Source organism: Aulonocara sp. 'chitande type north' Nkhata Bay, linkage group LG23 (assembly GCF_057382095.1).
Source record: "Aulonocara sp. 'chitande type north' Nkhata Bay isolate Kocher_YH1m ecotype deep benthic linkage group LG23, A_spYH_male_GT1.1, whole genome shotgun sequence".
In the NCBI taxonomy this organism is placed as follows: Eukaryota; Metazoa; Chordata; class Actinopteri; order Cichliformes; family Cichlidae; genus Aulonocara; species Aulonocara sp. 'chitande type north' Nkhata Bay.
The window spans coordinates 3,499,551-3,517,862 of record NC_141365.1 but is presented as its reverse complement, the minus strand read 5'-3'; the positions used below and the strand labels follow the sequence as shown (position 1 = coordinate 3,517,862).

Genomic DNA, 18,312 nt, shown 5'->3' with positions numbered 1-18,312 from the left:
ACCTCTGCTTTATAATTGGCAGGTTGGTGCCTGTTGGTAGAGCTCAGTAGTGCCTTTAAAAAAACAAAAATTGCATGTTATTGTCTGTCAGTGAAGGACTATGAATAACGAATAACAGAAGAAAACAGTCATTTCGGTGTCATTCGTCTCAGTGTGGCATGTGACATGAGTCACATCAGGGTTACAACAGTGAGTCAGTGAGTCCTCAGCAGCTCCGAGGTCGGTTAAAGCTGTGCATGAAAACATCAACATCTCCTGCTTATCTTCCACACACAGGAGGAGGGAGCAAGAAATTACAGAGCTGTGTGTGTGTGTGTGTGTGTGTGTGTGTGTGTGTGTGTGTGTGTGTGTGTGTGTGTGTTTAAAGCAGAGATGGAGATAAATTGCGTGCTGACTTTACATAAGACACTTGCCTCGACTGAGCTTTCTCCCTCTGAAAGGGGTCCCTGACCTCTCACAGCCATCCTGCTGCAAAGCGCTAGAATCCAATCTGTTGGACAACAACACTTTCATCATCGTGGATTAAATACACAACAAAAAGAAATGAAGAAATGCTGTTTTAGGCTGATAGGATTTCACCCTGTCACTTTCTGGAAGCTGAGAAAGAACAAAAGGTGTTTGAAAACACCACCACAGTAAAGACAACGCCGCTGAAACCTAAACCAACCAACACCTGTCTCTTTCAGCTTCATTAGCCCCACACAGATGAACTGTCCAGCCACATCTTCTGATGTGACGCTGCACTCTTGACCTCAAGGCAGTCTGACTTTCTCACGAGCATTAAGTGGAGCATTGGTTCGTATGCTTCTGTGCCTGTTGAGGGATTACTGCGAGTTTGGATGTCGAAGCAAAGTTTTTGCTTTCCCACGAGGCATCGATGTGACATCGAATAGCATAAAGAGGAAAAATCTTTGTCGGGCGGGTTCCACTCTTGTGTAGAAAAAGAAATACTCAGGGTTGTAGTAATATACCCTGAAAACATTGTTTATGTCGACAAAGAAATTGTGTCATTCTACTTTTGGATTGACGAGCATGAGGATGTAATGGAAAGCAGGCCACTAAGCTGCCATCTACGTGCAAACAATGATAAACAGATGTTAGCTTTACTTCTATTTTCAGTTTGAAAAAGAGTTTTATTCAAATACATTGAAGAAAATGAAGAAAACAGGAAGTTAAATGAGAAGAAACTGGCTTCATTTATTAATGATTAGTTATTCTTTTTTTGAAACAGGTTGTTCCACAAACCAGCCGGATGCAGGAAAATGTATGTTTGCACACAAACAAGAAATACTACCATGTGAACGGAGCAGGAAACAGCAAAGAAAAGGGAAAAAGAGGGGGCTGCAGGTCTTGTTGGCCTGCTACAGAGAGTAGGTGGCTTTGAAAAGAACCGTGTAGGTTTGGGAGGACACCAAACACCGGTTCACATCAGAGCAGGCCCAAATGATTAGTTATTCTGACCTGTTTCGGGTGGCTGTGGTTCAGCATATAGAGCAGGTCATCTGCTAATCACAAGGCTGGTGGTTCCCTGGGTTCTCCGGTCTGCATCCCAAGTGTCCTTGAGCAAGTTGCTGAACCCCGAGTTGCTCACGATGCATTCGACGTGCTGTGGACGTGAGACAGAAAGCAGACAAAGCGGCGTATAAGAACCAGTCATTCACCATTTAAACAAAGAGCAGGAGGAAAATGAGAGCTGCTTGTTGGAAAAGTGAGTTGAACTGCAGGAGAAGTTAATGAAATGCAGGTTGCTGTCCAAGCAGCGTGTGATTACCCCTCCTCTCTCATTCTGTCTCTCTGGCTGTATTAACCTATCTCTGACCCAGATAATGGTTCCTCAGTCAGCAGCATTCACAGGTCAGCCTAAGAGTCTCCATGCTTCTGCTTCCTGGAACAAGCAGAAATAAAGAATCATTTTTATTGTTATTTGCTGCAGCAGTTTTTTGCATTTTAACAATATCGAGGTTAAGCAGCAAATGACCAAAGTAAAGGCTCTAATTTTACGCAAATGCAGGAATAATATTAAAATTTCCAAAATAAAAGTCCAAGCAAACCAACAACTTGTTTTTTAACAGCTCCGCTGGGCTTATTAGGACCTTTATTATTTTTGTATTACTCTACACATCCTCTAAAATGTATAATATTCATTATAATATGTGCAAATACACAGTGGCTATAATAACAATCAACACGCTTAACAGTAGATAAAACTGGAAGTTGTGCTGTGCAAGTGTAAACGTGTGTAAACGTGTGTGTGTGTCCACAGCACAGTATGTAAGATGTATGTGACATCCTTTCATTGTCCTTCTGCAGAGAAGCTTGCCGAGGCCCAGAGACGATTTGCGACGCTGCAGAACGAGCTGCAGTCTTCACTGGACGCTCAGCGAGAGAGCAATGCTTCGCCCGGTCTGCGGAAACGCAAGACCAGGTTCCACCTGTCGCAGGAGGAGCGCTGCAAACACCACAACATCAAAGACCTGAAGCTAGCCTTCAGCGAGTTCTACCTCAGCCTCATCCTGCTTCAGAACTACCAGGTTTTTAGTGCATCTACACACTCAGATCACTTTATGTCACCTGCAGTCGTTTGATCAGACTACATATCCTTTCCAGTCTCTTTCCAGTCTGGTGTGGTCTGTAGCTGCTGGTTTCTTCTTGTCTCCCACAGAACCTGAACTTCACTGGTTTCCGTAAGATCCTGAAGAAACATGACAAGATCCTGGATACTTCCCGCGGGGCAGACTGGCGTGTGGCTCATGTGGAGGTGGCACCTTTCTACACCTGCAAGAAGATCACACAGCTCATTACTGAGACGGAGGTGCCTGCCTGCCACACGTGGACTTTACTACATGTCAGACGTGTGTAGAAAAAACGAACATGTCTGAAACGAATGGTTGTTTTTGTATCCAGACCCTGGTGACCACAGAGCTGGAGGGAGGCGATCGTCAAAGGGCCATGAAGAGGCTGAGAGTTCCTCCTCTGGGGGCAGCTCAGGTCAGAATCACAGCTGATTACACTGGAAACACACCTGTTCATACATAATCAGCTATATGAACAGGTGAATAGAGGAACAAAGGTGAATGAAGTCACTCTGAACATGGCGTAGTTGTTTGTACCAGACAGGCTCGGCTGAGTATTTCCAAAATTGCTGATCTGCTGGGATTTTCCTGCACAGCCACGTGTAGAGTTTACAGAGAATGATCTGATATACTGCAGATAATATCTGGGCTAAAATGCCTTGTTGATGTTAGAAATCGGAGGAGAATAGCCAGACTGCTTTGAGCTGACAGGCTGAAGGCAACAATAACACAACCAAGTTGTGCAGAAGAGCATCTCTGAGCACACATGCCAAACCTCGAAGCAGATGGCTACAGCGTAAGGTTACAGTTCACACAGGCTCACCACAACCAGACAAGACTGGCACTGCTGGACAGGATGCAAGCAGACGTGAAAGGATGGAGCCATGCTTGCATCCACAGTTCAGGCTGGTGCTGGTGGTGTAATAGTGTGGGGGATACTATCTTCTTTAGCACCAAGTGGCCATCATGGTAGCTCCAGCCTACCTGAGTATTCTTGCTGGCCATGTCCATCCCTTTATGACTGCAGTGTCCTCATCTTCATGGCCTCCACAGTCACTGGATCTCAGTCCATCAGAGCACCTTTGGAATGTGATAGAGCTGGATATAGACGGCAAATATGCATCAACTGTCAATATAGACCAGGATCTCTGAGGAATGTTTCCAGACCCTGTTGAGTCTAGTCTTAAATAATTAAGGCAGTTCAATAAAGAGAGATCATTTAGAAAAACTGAACATTATTTATTGACTTAAGGGATTTGATTTTCTGAGCTCTTTGGCAATTAGACTCCAATGAACCATCATAGCAGAGTCCCAGCAACAATAGTGATTAGAACAGGATCCCCAGAGTGTAGATGCTGAAGGTGAAGTTGGAGGTTAGGACAGGTGGAAGAGGGTAGCACGAACGAGAGTCCAAGTGGCAGAAGATCATTGATATTTACAGAACCGAGACTGAAGATGGGGCAAGAAAATAATCAAACCAGAGTAATAATGTCAGTGTTGAGTTTGTGGATGTGAAGAATAGACTAACAGCCTGAATTTCAAGGTAAGCAGGTCAATCAGTGATTAAAGATCATCTTTATTGAACTTGGATAGAAGCTTCATTACTTAAGTCAAAAGTTGCTAGTGAATGTGCTTCTCATACCTCCCCTGTTCTGTAATTGTACTGTTGCAGATGTCACCTCTTGAAGAACAAATGTTGAAATGCTTGCTGAAGAATATCCCAGCATGCAATATTTTTGCATTTATCTAACTATAAAAAAATACAATTAAAAGCAAAACATTCCAGTTTTTAAAAGAAAGAGAAATAAAGCCAGCGGGGTGAGAAAGGAAACCATCAGCCTTCAGTATTGATTTTATAAGTGCCTCGACTCTGTTGAACAGACGGGATATCATTCAGGAGAAAAACAAGGCTCTCCAATGCATCTTTTGCTCCTGCATTAATTACTGTCATGTCTGGCTTAAAGTGTGTAACATGTGAGCTCTCCATGTCTCCTGTGTGTGTGATAAATATATTTATGCTTACGAGCAGGTAAAAGGAATGAAATTGGTTTAGAGTCTGTGACTCATTGCTGCATGACGTTTTGTCTAAAGCGTCTTTGGACGTGTTCGTGTGAGTCGTCACGTTAATCCGGTTTATTCCTGTCTGCCTGGTTCAGCCTGCTTTGGCCTGGACGACCTTTCGCGTGGGTCTCTACTGTGGCTTCTTCATCATTCTTGCCATCTGCTTCGTTATCACTGGTAAGTCTAAGTTACTGTTTTCACCGGCGTCATAGTTCATCTTCATAAAGCAGTAAACATGCTGCGGTTTGTTTAGGTGCCGTGTTCTTCCGCTCTGAGAACGTCTGGCCTATGGTGCGGATCTATCGGGGCGGTTTCCTGTTGATCCAGTTCCTCTTCCTGTTGGGCATCAACACCTATGGATGGAGACAGGCTGGAGTCAACCACGTCCTCATCTTTGAGATCAATCCACGAAACAACCTCTCGCACCAACACCTGTTTGAGGTGAGAAAAAAGACGTCTCGTCTTATAGAAGATCCTGGAAAATTGCTCAAATCTCTGAGTGGCAATCATGGATTCATAAAGTGTTTAGCCTGAGTAAACATGGTTGTTTAGCTGGGTAATTATGATTCAAGGAACAGATTATCATGTAAAATAAGATTTGATTCCGTAGAAGCACTACCTTTAGATGTCCACGGGGTTTTGTTGGTAACCCAGAACTGAAAGCAGAACCTCTTTTCACTCGTTATTCTGATTTTTGGGTTAATGGTGATCATGTGTCAAAGGAGCTTTCTTTTAAAGCCATTTTTTCCTTCCTGTGCTGCAGATTGCTGGTTTCCTGGGCGTGTTGTGGTGTCTCAGCATCCTCTCCTGTCTCTACTCGCAGTACACTTACATCCCCATGCAGGCCAACCCTCTCATCCTTTATGGCTTCATGGTGCTCTTCCTCATCAACCCCTTCAAGACCTGCTACTACAAATCACGTTTCTGGCTCCTCAAATTGCTGGTCGGTTAACTCGTTTACTGGAAATGCTCCTTTAATGTATAGTAAATATTCCACGCCCATGCTAGAGTATTGCACACTGATGTGCTTAATCACAATGAGAAAAGTAAACAAAATAGAGGTGAGAGATGACGTGCCTGAAAGGGTCATTTTAGCCCGTTTCTAGGTGGTTTGTGGGCAGGTACAATCCAAATTTTGTGGAAATAAATGAGATGCTATTGTCAGGAAACTAAAGTGATAGACTGCTTTCATAAGGTGTTGTAGGTTTAGAAAGGCAAAAAACAGCTCCCGGTTGCTAAGTGGTTGCCAGGGTCTGTGATGACATCACTATATACAGCTCAAAAAAAGCTAAAGTAAAAATTAGAGTTTAGCATCAAGTCAATTAAACCTGTGGGCATTGATCTAGCCACTTAAGTAGCAGAGGTTGTTAATAAGAGGGGCACCAATGAGACAGCCGCCTGCACAGGAACGATCGTACAGGTGGGCGCCTCAGACAGTTTTTCCTGCTTTGCTGTAAGTTTGCCTTTAGCTGGGGGGAATTTCACTGCTGCCAGCATTAGGCACATGGACTGCTGTCAGGTATCGGGATGAAATCCTTGGACCCATCGTCAGACCCTGCGCTGGTGCAGTGGCTCCTGGGTTCCTCCTGGGGCACAACATCCAGGCAGCTCCTGGAGAACGAAGGAACTGATGCCATTGACTGGCCCCACGCTCTCTCGACTTAAATCCAATAGATCACCTCAGGGACATTGTGTTTCCATCCATCCAATGCTCCCAGCTCAAACTGCCCAGGATCTCAGTGATCAGGTCACCATCATGTCCTGACATTGTCAGACATGCATAAAAGTACACGGGGGCTGAAATCTGACCAAACTCGGCAAACCTGCCTCGTCAGTTTTCACTTAGATTTTTGGGTTGTCTTGAATTCAGCCCACAGTAGATTTTCTTTTCCATCAAATAATGTGGCTTCCTTTCATTCCTAACACATTGCCACATATTTTTCCAATTTTTCTGAGCAGTGTTTGGTTGCTTCACTCCTGACTGCGTAGGAGGAGTTTGCAGACAAAGAAACAAATGCACAGGCAGACAGAGATTTGGTGTATTATAGTAAGATACCACCTACCTTACTTGCTAAAGGGAGTTGTGTCTTGAGTCACTGGGTATTTTGCTGAAAAGTCTGTAATTCAAAGTGGATGCATGATCCCAACAGTCAGGGTTCCTGCAAGTCCAGTAACAGATGTTTACAGCTGTGACACAGCAGCTGATACGGACTGCTTTAACAACATGAACCCAGTGCACACACGATGAGATGGTGTAAGATCCCTGCTCTGTGTGTGTGCTGAGGAATGAACGCTGTCACTTTGCAGTGTCGGAGAGAAAGACACAACCGTGGCAAACAGAAGGTTTATTACGCAGACGTTTTAAGTCCTGAAGAGAAAAAATATTCTATACTTTCAATAAACACCAGTGAGAACATGTAGAGAACATACACTAGCAAGCACGAGGTGTAATTAATTTTGTTCCTGTGTTATTTTGGCATTATTATCCTAACGCAACAAAGATTTAAAATAAAAACAAAGGAAAACCGATTAGAAATTAATTTCTGAGCTGTGTCTGCTGTTCTAGCATTTTCTATTTTATTAACCTGCGATTTAAATGTGTCTGCGCACATGTGTGCATGCGTCTCTATCTCACACAATTCAGATATCCATCTCAAACCTCATGTTTACAAAGCCCCCCCGTGTTACTCTGTCCTTTGTCTAAGCTGTGATAGGGGCCTTCAGGAGAGAGGGTGTGTGTGTGTGTGTGTGTGTGTGTGTGTGTGTGTGTGTGTGTGTGTGTGGTGACAAAGAGGGCAGGGGGTGAGGGATAATAGAATGCAGCTTGTCTCTGGGGAGGTGGAGGCTGTGACTGTGCAATCATTACAGGCATAGATCTATCAGTATGTTGATGCCCCGAGCTCCTCCTTTCCCTCCTCCTCTTCTTCCACTTCTCCTTCAGCCCCTCATCCCCCCTCCTTCTCCCCACCTGTCCCCCAGCATCAGCAGAAGACCCCCTGCTCGTATTCGTGTCCCTTCTTTCGCAGCTCCCCGCAGTCCTCAGCCCTCCTCCTCTGATTGGGCTTCACAGTCAGTCTCACTCTTGATTGGTCCTGCACACTCATGATGGCAGCATAGAATTAGAGTAGATATGAAGTGTTGGATTATTGTTTCATTGGAGTAAACAGTGTGTTTTCTTACTAGTAATGAGATCACATGTATCCATGTCAGGTGTGCGTGTTGCCTCTGATGACAAACAGTATAAGATTTCATTACAGGACAAATTGCAGAGCTAGCAGCTGAATTACAAGTGTTTGCTCAAGAAATGAAGACGTTACCATGAGTGCAGCAGGCTTAGCCTTTAGACAACAACACACGGAGTGGATATGAGTGAGATGGCCACTCGATCGATACTGACTTTGACTGACGGGTTAAAAGAAATCAGCTAATATGTGCAAAAACAAAAGATATCAATACTGTGTGACATTTGTAGGGAATAAAGAGTATGTGGGGTTTGGGAGGGTGTGTGCATTCGCTCCTGAATGTCAGATGTAGCCGCGGGGGGGGGGTTAAATGGAAAAAGTCGAGCAGGGTTGTATCATTTTACAAAGCGTGGTCAATAACTGAACCCCTGCCAAAGTCATATCCCAAATAACACGCCCGTAGAAGCAGGCTGCAGAGCACAGCCAGCTCCTTTCATGTCTTTGTGTTCACTAATAATTAGTGGCACGCAAATACACAAATTCATGTGCACAGGCACAAAAGCATGACTCATTAGAGCGTCCTGTGGCGTGCTGATAAGGTAGACCGGAGGCTTTATCCCACTGCGTTAGGTGTCTCCCTCGGCTTTGCACTTCCCTCGTAAAGTACTGCAGGATTTGCATGCAAATAATTTGTTGGCTAATTCAGTCTCAGTGATGAACCGCAGACTCGGGGTAATTGCAGCATGACGTCCCAGGTAAGGTTTGTTGCAGGGAGGTCAGCTGGGGCGTTTTCTGAAACGCAAGAAGCATTTTTCAGGTTTTTGTTGCACATTTTCTGTTTTCACCATCCGTCTTTTCATTCTTCAGTTTCGTGTTTTCACCGCGCCGTTTCACCGGGTGGAGTTTGCAGACTTCTGGCTGGCTGATCAGCTCAACTCTCTGGTGTTTACTCTCATGGACCTGGAGTATCTCTTCTGCTTCTACATCTTCGAGCTGCAGTGGAGCAACAGCAAGGGCCTGTTACCCGACTTTGGAGGTGAGGCGTTATGCTCTGCTTTTGTTTACTGGAAAAGCATGCACAGTAGAAACATAAAAACAAATTCAAATTCAAAATTCAAATTCAAATTTTATTTGTCACGTACATTAAATGCAGAGCTGTAGTCTATGAAGAGCATTTTAACATAATTCAAACCGCGCTGTGAGGACGAGTGCATTTTTCCCTGATCACACACACACTGGAGTGAACAGTGCTCTGTTTTATATTGTTGTAGGTTCCCGAGACTTCATGTGCCACAGCTACTCCTACGGTCTCCGTGCCATCATCCAGTGTCTGCCTGCTTGGCTGCGTTTCATCCAGTGCTTGAGGCGTTACCGTGACACAAAGAGGGCCTTCCCGCACCTGGTGAACGCTGGGAAATATTCTACCACCTTCTTTGTTGTCACCTTTGCCGCCCTCTACGCCACACACGAAGGTAGGAGACGGGACTGATAAGCACGTGTACGCTGAGGTATCAGCTGGGCAGACGTTATATAACAGCTTATGTCATTTGCAGTGCTTCGAATCAAAGAGGAACCCAACGCAGACACGGTCAGTCTCGAGCTGAAGAGTCGACAGTTTCCGTGTGTTTCGTGTATTACAGGAACATGTCAGCTCCACACAAAAGGCATTTTAGCCTTTTGTGTGGAGCTGTGTGTACTCAAAGAGCTGAGGTGACCTTGAGCGCAAATGCTAGAAGCTGGCCTTGGTTTCCATGCCTGGAGCTTTATAAAGAGAATGGGAGAGGTCTGTCAAACACAGCTGTATGTAAGCAAGGCTCTGCTCTCGGTTCAGGAGGTCAGACAGAGGAGAGGCAGCAGATCGGTGAAAGTCGAGGATTTAAAAAGAAAAGGCAGAGATTTGAAATTACGAGCAGGTTGGATGTAAAAAGAGAGCATTAATAGTCGAGTCACTCTCTCCGTAACAGCTTCGTAATTACCCTGAAATGATTAAAATTATTCTGATTCAGAAGCCAAATCACAAAGGAATTCATGTTCAGAGACGCTCGGGCAGTAAAAGCATCTCTTTAGCACGCAGCTTTGCATTTCCCGTCTGCATCGCAGATATTTGTTCACACGTCTCCTTTCAAAGCTGCTTTTCTATTTAAACCCTTGCTGGCATTTTGCTCGCCAATATATTTATTTTCCAGCAAAATGCCAGCAAGGAAACTTCATCTGCAACCTTTTAAATCATTAAATGCTATTTCTCGGTTTGGCTTTTTTCTCTTCGATTTAAATTTAAATCAGTGCATTTGCTTCCCAAGCTGACCGTCAGTGATACTGGAGGAACCAGAAGGAGAGACAGACCTCTTTTTCTTTTTTTTCTTCCATCTCAGTAGGAAAGGCGTCCATTAAACCATATCCTCCTTCCTCCTCTGGTCTGAAGCCTGTGTACCCTTAGACTAATGGCCTCCCTTCATGTGTTATTCTGTATGAAGCTGTCTTTCATCCAGCATGATAATGGAGGCCAAGGCTGATCGCTGGTTAAGTGAAGGAGGAGGGTGGGAAGACAGCTCCACAGACACAGACACGGACGTTGAATAAATGGTTGAGGAAACTGCCTGTTGAGGAGATCGTTTGAGTATTTCCTACATAAATAGGCTTTGATGGCTGAATGCGGCTGCCAATATCAGAATAACCTGAATCCAAATCTGGTAAAGAAGCAATAAGAGCCTCAGACACACTAAAAATACAGAGTCGATGTACGAAGGAGCCTTTAGCGCTGATATTCGCTGGAGCCTTACTGCGGACAGGACGGTGCCAAGTCTGCCTGCATCGCCCAGCAGACCTGACAGCAAAGACAGCAGGTTGGTATCATGTTCACACCGCTCGGTCCGGCTGTAAAAGCTGTCTGGAGTGTCAGTCGGGATCTGGCAAAGGTCCCAGCGCCTGCGAGTGGATGTGTCACCTTCATCACTAACGCTTCCATTGTGACCTCGCTGCCACATCACCTCGCCGATTCCTGGAACTGCCCACACAGACCTCCGGGAAGCAAAAGGAAGGAAATAAATCACAGGATTCTCCATAGAGGACTGAGTGGTGTCCATTGGCTCGTGCTTCCATTTGCTGATCAAAATCTGTAAAATTAAGAGGCACAGTCTCCTCTGTGGTCTGTATGGGCCAAAGTGGAAATTAAGTAATCTGTGTGTGTCGAATCATATTTTTTAATGTGATTCAGCAAAACTGAGCAGATTTCTCCCCTCAGAGGAAACGCTCAGCTCACTGCTGCGAGCAGCTGATTGGACATTGTCATGAAACTGTAATCTCAGCAGAGGCTCTGAGGCCTGTAACCTGAGAGATGCTGGAGGATTTCCTGGTGTGGGCAGAGTTCCCAAACTGTGTAGCTGCACTGAGGCCTGACAGTAAAGCAGCTGCTTTTCTCGGGATCGATACGGAATCTGCTTTATGTACAGCAGCCTGAGACTTATCACTGTTTGAGATGCAGAGGAGCTGCAGGCCTAATGCTAATTTAAATTCTTGGGATCTATCCAGAGGGAAGGCAAAGGCAGAAGAAAACGATGTTTGACGGGCAGAAAGAGAAACGCAGCCTTGTGCTAGCAGGGAGACGGGAAAATGTGATGTTAAAGGTAAACCCCAAAGTGCAGTGTAGAGTCACTGCAGGCATGGTTTTAAAGAGATCCCTCCATCTGTAACACCAAATCCTGTAAAACATCTAAAATAACCTTGAGGAACACGACTCCTGCTGGTCTGTGTGAGGTTAACTGTGGTGGTGACGGGTGGAAACGGACTGAGACGGCTGTAGAGAAGAATCCCTAAATTTAGAAGCGATAGCCGCTGAGAGGAAAGTAAAATGGGAAATTTAATGCGAAGAGGTTGGAGAGAAAGCAAGGGTGCAGCAGGGGCAAGTGAGGACATGAAAGGGAGGAGATACTAATATTTAAAAGATATCAAACCGGAAGTAATGGAGGAGAGGAGAGGAGTGTAATTACCAGCCCCGGGCTGAACGCATGCCTGCTGGACTCTGCTGGAATAGAGATGAGGCTGAACTGACAGCTTTTACAACTTAATTTCATGCACTGACCCTCGTTCATTATCAGGACAGGAATCACAGCACACACACCGACACAGCTCTAGTCAAACACGTACTCACGTTTACTGAAAACAGATAAAAGCTCTGCTTTGAGTCTCTCTCGCCATCTGTTTGAACTCTGATTCACCCCTGCAAACCCCAAAAGCAGACTCTTGTTATTATCAGTGAAGCACATCTCGATTCAGATACAAGGTGGAAATCTGATAAAGTGCACATGTTGAGATGGAGCTAACAGGTAAAATAATTCAAATAAAGCTGTAGGTATCATATTAGGTTGGAAGAAGTCTGAGCTGAATAAACACTCAGATCCTTGATTTATCTGAAAGCACTGAGACAACAGGGTAAAAATAGCGTTTAAACCCTGCTTTGAACACAAAGGCATTATCAGAAAATGTCTATAAAATATTCAAACTAAAAGCACCTAAAACTGACGCTGGGGCTGTATTTGTTATCATGTAATACTATAATACTACAGAAGTATTAGGCTGTTTGTACTTATGCATTAACCCTTTGCATTGTGCTGTTGTAGCTGATCGAATGACATTTACATGGTTTATTCATAAAGTGAGGCTGCAAGTCTCTCCAGCAGGGCACAAGATAAATCAGATCATTAATGAGGTATTAAAGAAAAAAATATCTGAATTGTTGGACTTTTCTCTAATTTTAAATATCATGTTATCTCTTTGCACCAGTACTTTTGGGTTTCTATTCGTCTTTTTAAGCTTCTTCCTGGTGATGCTGGACAAGTGAGGGCTGCAATAAATGACAGTGGCTCTTAATAGTAAAACCAAAGGGGAAATCAGCCCCACTGAAAACACATGTAAGGTGATAACCAGCTAATGTAGTCAAGTGTTTCAGGTGGAACAATATCCAACCATTTAAACGCTGATGATACGCTGTTTGCAAAGTTATTTGCTTTCACCTTTATTATGAAATAAATGTATGACCTGTATAATTATGATGCTGTGGACTGTCAGACACCAGACGTTGCTCTGGGTGTTGGAAGAACAGCAAGTAGCACGAAAGTAAGGACACCAGAGGGAGGCGAGGACACGACAGAGAAATATGATTCTGGATGCATCAGGCAGGAGGAAAAGAGGAGGGTTGGTGTGCATCCTCGCAACGGACGGGGTGGGAAGCTCCAAAAGGGAATAACTGAAAGATGAAGAATTGGATGGTGTTTCAATATCTAAGGTCATCTGGCCTTTGTGACAGTGTGGGGGGAGCTGTCTACTTCCACGTTAACCTTCTGCCTACCTTCATGTTTCACGCCCTCACAGTTTGCTCGGTGTGGAATTCTTGGCCTGCATCAAAAATTCCCTCATACGTGTCTGTGTTTGTAACTGCTAACTAAGCCAAAAACATGGGACACAAAGTGAAAATGAACTAAAGTAAGAGAATGAAGAACAAACCGCGCTGTGAGGACGAGTGCTGGATTCAGTGAAAAGGAAAAGCTGAAAAATAATTCAACAGCAGCCATTCTTGTTGTTTTCAAGTCCTGTTGACCTGTTGCAAAAGATGTGCTCTGTCTTTATCAGCACGACTGGCCAAGACAACAACAGTGTGTGTGTTTGAAAAGAAAATAGAGGTTGAGTGTGTGTGACAGGAGCCAGTAAGCACCGTTAGCCCATCCTGACCAGTTCAATCAATGCCCATCCCACCATGGTTGACCTCCTAATGGCCCAACAGTGACCCATCCTTGTGGAAAGACAGCATCAGCGAGTGGAGGATTAAATACCTCAGTACGTTAAAGCTAAAGGAAATCACATCGGTGGATATTCTCCAGTGAAAAGAGTCTGTTTTCTGGGACTAAGTCTAATCTACAGCTGGGAGACCTCGGTGTGGCCGTAGGGACCGGTTCCATCCCGTCGCTCAGCTGATGCAGCAAACAGCACAATGGAGGCAGCGGCTAACAGAACAGCAGTAATTCTCTGTTGTCCCGGCTCTGATCCCTGGCGTCTCGTAGGCTGGAGGCACGTAGAACAGTGACTATGACAAATGAGAGCGAGCCCGATCTCTGCCTGGTGGCTGCCGTCTGTGCGAGTCGATGTGAAAGGCCATCGGGTGCTGATTTATACATCGGCGCCCACTGAGGAACAAGGAAATCACATCCGCACGGCTCCCACAGAGACACGCGGGCGCTGCTGAGCACAGCTATAAAAACACTGTGACATTACGCAGTACATCACTCAGCTGTAAACTAACTGCAGATTGTTGTACAGCCCACAGCTGAGAGCACTTGAACTAATAATAATTATCACGATTAATCCTTCATTCATGTCTCAGAAGGCAGAGTGAGGAGGGGAGGGGGGTTTAGGACTTACTTTTGTTTTTTAGAGAAATAAAATCTACTGTCATAACATCAGGTCCTGTTTTATTTAGCATTATCACCTTACAGCAAGAAGGTCTCGGCTTCCTTTAGTAAAAAGTCACTGGTTCAACCCTCCAACCTACATGGGGAAGTATCCTTGGGTAGGATGCTGCATCCCATAAGTGCTCTTTGCTGTATCCATCCGAGTGTGAGTGTGTGAAGGTTAAAAGTGCCATGTGTCTGCATGAGTTCTCTCAGGCACAGCCCAAAGACCTCTGTGGGTCTGTCTCTGACCAGTAGGTGCCCGTCTCTGCAGGAACCTAGGCAAATGTTGGTCCTTTATTTATCCAGGTAAAAAATCTCATTGAGATTAAACATTTCATTTCCAATAGAGACCTGGCCTCATGGCAGCGAAAGTCGAAACTACATGTACCACATAAGTACATTTAAAGTTTTCATGACAGTGTCACGGCTCCCCTTGACCTCTGACACAAATGACCCATAAAAAGTGCAAACAGACATGCTATGTACATTTTCAGGAGTCCCTAAAACCACTATTTAAACAGGTGGCGCTATAGAGCCATTTTCCCACACCCAGGGAAAAAACCAATGAAACATGACAGCCTTCATCGCGTTCGAGGCGTGACTTTTGAAGCTTTCCCAGCTCCTCATCTGCAGCTTACCCGTTAGTGGTGAATCACCATGCCAACAGGGCGTGGTCTTAAATAAAAACTCACAATTTTCACAGTAAGGCATCACCAGGGCCTGAAGTTAATGCAGACGACCTTTGGGGTGCATGTAATGAACCTGTGAAGAGGACAAAACTTGATCTTTCCTGTTCCCACTAGGTGGCGCTCTAACTGGCGCTGATTATTTGCATATGAAACTGTTCCGATTAAAGACAATGAAAAACAGTCTGGTTACTTTACCGAGCCTTAACACCTTTTCACACTCTGTTTTTATGCTGTGGGCTGCAAATGTGTAGATTTTAGTGCAGGCATAATGAAAAGTGAACACTGAAGTGTTATAGCTCTCTAAGGGTATCTGTTCAATCAATCAATGCTGGTCTACTCGTGGCAGGAGGGCTCCCTCTAGTGGTAAAAGTGATAATAGAAAAGTTGCGACCCTGCTCTGAGTGTGCTGATGCTGTTGCATTTCTCTTTACTGCAGCTAAAACCAGAGGAGTTCTTGAATGCAAGCCTCTGACACAAGTTGTGTTCGTGTGTTTTCTTTCAGAGCAAAGTCACGCAGACGCCAACACCTTCTTCTACCTTCTGATTGTGTCTTCAATCATCAGCTCCCTGTACACACTGATCTGGGATCTGCGTATGGACTGGGGTCTGTTTGATCGTGGAGCTGGCGAAAACATCTTCCTCAGGGAAGAAATCGTTTATCCACATAAGGTAGCGTCTGGTTTAATCCCCGTGCCCGTCCCACCCAAACAGACACTAACCCCGTCTGCTCTGTGTCCAGGCCTACTACTACTGTGCTATTGTGGAAGATGTGATCCTGCGTTTTGCTTGGACGATCCAGATTTCTCTGATCACAACGACCAAGATCAACTCTGTGGGCGACATCTTGGCCACCATGCTGGCTCCTCTTGAGGTCTTCAGGTGGGTCTGAACAAAGTTTGTTCCTTACGACGAGCTTCGCAGAGCACCCACGGTGACTCGTGTCGTCCTCCTCACCTTCCTCACTGCAGGCGCTTTGTGTGGAACTTCTTCCGTCTGGAGAACGAGCACCTGAACAACTGCGGTGAGTTTCGTGCGGTCCGGGATATCTCTGTGGCGCCGCTCAACGCTGACGACCAGACGCTGCTGGAACAGATGATGGACCAGGAGGACGGAGTCCGGAACCGCTCGGGCAAGAAGACCTGGAAGAGGTCCCACAGCCTGTCGCTCCGACGCCCCCTGCTGTCCACCTCACAGTAAGAAACCACGTGTGTGCCAGACATCGTGCACTTTTATTTCACTTTGAAGACGAGTGCAGAGCTGGTATTACTGTAAATGAAAGAAGTTATACTTCTATTAAACATCAGATATGGAAGGATTACACATTCCTCGTCGTTGCTCCTGGAGATTATAAAACTGTCACACTGAACATTTTTTCATTAATTAAATGTGTTCAAAGATACTACACCCATTTGAAATTGAAAAAAACAGTTGTTCCTTCAGTAGAGGAAGTATCCAGATGTTGCATTAGAGGCTGTACAGCTGAGGTCCCTTATGTTGAGCAATCAAGGAAACCCAGGATCTGGGGCCCGTTCTTCGTACCTCGCTAAGTAGGTTAGCCGGATTAGATTGTTGACGATTTCGCGTGATCCTGGATCAGTCGGTTCCCCGAAGCTCATCCGGGACTTGCTGTCATAGCAACAGAGCCGTAAGCGTAAACCTGCTCGGGAGCAGGTTTACTTTATGTAAACAGGATTAGATCGCGGCCACGCAGGTATGTCCGCTTCATTTATACGAAAGCAACAGCGATATTTTTCCACTGTTTCACCATAAATAAATATTATCAATGTAACTAAAGATAATGCAGCACTTGATCCTTTTATTGATGTCACACAGATACATACAGGTCATTTCCTAAAAAAGGGAAATGAACTATTAACATTCTATTACATGTATGTGATTATTACAGATGTAATTCATATTTCAGAGTAGTAATTGTAAATTACTTCGTGTAATCAAGATGAGAGACCACGGCTATAAAAGCGAAGGTGGATTTGGGAAGCCTGTCGCAGCCATGTCCTGTCCGTATACGCGACCAACCCATTGCGGAAGGTGCAAGATTGATAAGGAGAGTCCTCAGAATTCAGCGTATATTGCGGGACAGACAGGATCCTTTAGCTCAGCGCGACAGTGTGCTCATAGAGAGATATCGATATTCCCGTGAGGGTATTATTTACTTAACCAACTTGTTGACGAGGGGGTGCAGGACCACCACCTGTCTTTTTTTCCTCTGCCCTTTTCTTGGTTGCTGTTATGAACAAACTAACAGAGTATTACAGGCCAGTATTACCTTGCCAAGAGACGCAAAGCAATCTAAGAGATAAATATTACCATTCTGTAGAATACTCCTGTATTCCACTTTTACTTGTTCCCATGTTCTTGTGGGTCCTGTTGTGGCTCTAATGTGAAAGGGGATATAATATAACATATTATAATATAATATAATGCCATATGATATTGGACAATATAGTGTCATATGATAGATCTACCCTACCGCCTACTGGTGTTGGCCAGAGGGGCCGATGGCGCGATATGGCAGCCTGGCTACAACCGTAGCTGCCTCCACCAGTGTGTGAATGTGGGAGTGAATGAATAGTGGTATCGTAAAGCGCTTTGGGTGCCTTGGAAAGCGCTATATAAACCCAATCCATTATTATTATTATTATTAAATTACCTACGAGTTTGATTTGTCAGCAACTTTCTGCCAGCCCTCTCTCCTTGCTTTTGCAGCCTTTGCAGTGTTCTCTTGCGTTTTAATTAAACTCTGAAACTCCTGAAATCCCTCACTCATGAGTTCTTGCTCTGCTGCCGGAAAATACCGAGCACGCCCCTTCGACATTTTCGCCGACCAATCAGCGGGTTGCCGATCAATGTTTCTACTATCGATGCGTAGCCCCTTTTACGACACCCAGTGATGTCACATTCCTGCGTCCAGCTGTAGTAATCGTCAACAGCAGGTGTGTTCGGGGAACCGGATTAGCGAGCTCACGGTTAGCGCGATGATTTGATCTTGGATGTGTCATTTGATCTTGGATGTAGTAAGCGACGTACGAAGAACGGGCCCCTGAACTTAACTTTTCCCACATCCTGGTGTTTGAGCTATGAAGAGATACCAAAAATCCAATCGTATGTGCAGAAATTTTACATTTTAATGCTAAAATATAATTATTGCTGTTTTACAAAAAACTTTTTTTATGAATATGTAAAATGACACTGATTTACTTTCATTCCTGAACACAAAAGTAGTTTTAGCGGCTGAGTGTCATTCTTGATTAATTTCCAACTTCTCAGAGAAGTAAAATATGATTTAAAAAATATTACTGTGACATGTGTTTTCTTGTTTTTATGACAGGTGGTCTGATAAATT

At 44.7% G+C, this 18,312-nt stretch overlaps 1 protein-coding gene across 2 annotated transcripts in view; it reads left to right on the top strand.

Moving 5' to 3' along the window:
* The window catches only part of xpr1a (xenotropic and polytropic retrovirus receptor 1a), a 73,661-nt gene that overhangs the window by 51,049 nt on the left and 4,300 nt on the right, over positions 1-18,312 (top strand). The window contains exons 4-14 of one of the 2 annotated variants that reach the window (XM_086282523.1): positions 2,311-2,531; positions 2,663-2,812; positions 2,905-2,988; positions 4,730-4,811; positions 4,888-5,075; positions 5,398-5,577; positions 8,684-8,852; positions 9,088-9,288; positions 15,451-15,617; positions 15,688-15,827; positions 15,917-16,141. In XM_086282523.1, coding sequence (XP_086138649.1) covers positions 2,311-2,531; positions 2,663-2,812; positions 2,905-2,988; positions 4,730-4,811; positions 4,888-5,075; positions 5,398-5,577; positions 8,684-8,852; positions 9,088-9,288; positions 15,451-15,617; positions 15,688-15,827; positions 15,917-16,141 — 1,807 coding nt within the window. Of the gene's footprint in view, positions 1-2,310; positions 2,532-2,662; positions 2,813-2,904; positions 2,989-4,729; positions 4,812-4,887; positions 5,076-5,397; positions 5,578-8,683; positions 8,853-9,087; positions 9,289-15,450; positions 15,618-15,687; positions 15,828-15,916; positions 16,154-18,312 lie in introns of both variants that reach the window. The other variant, XM_086282524.1, reaches the window with a different exon arrangement.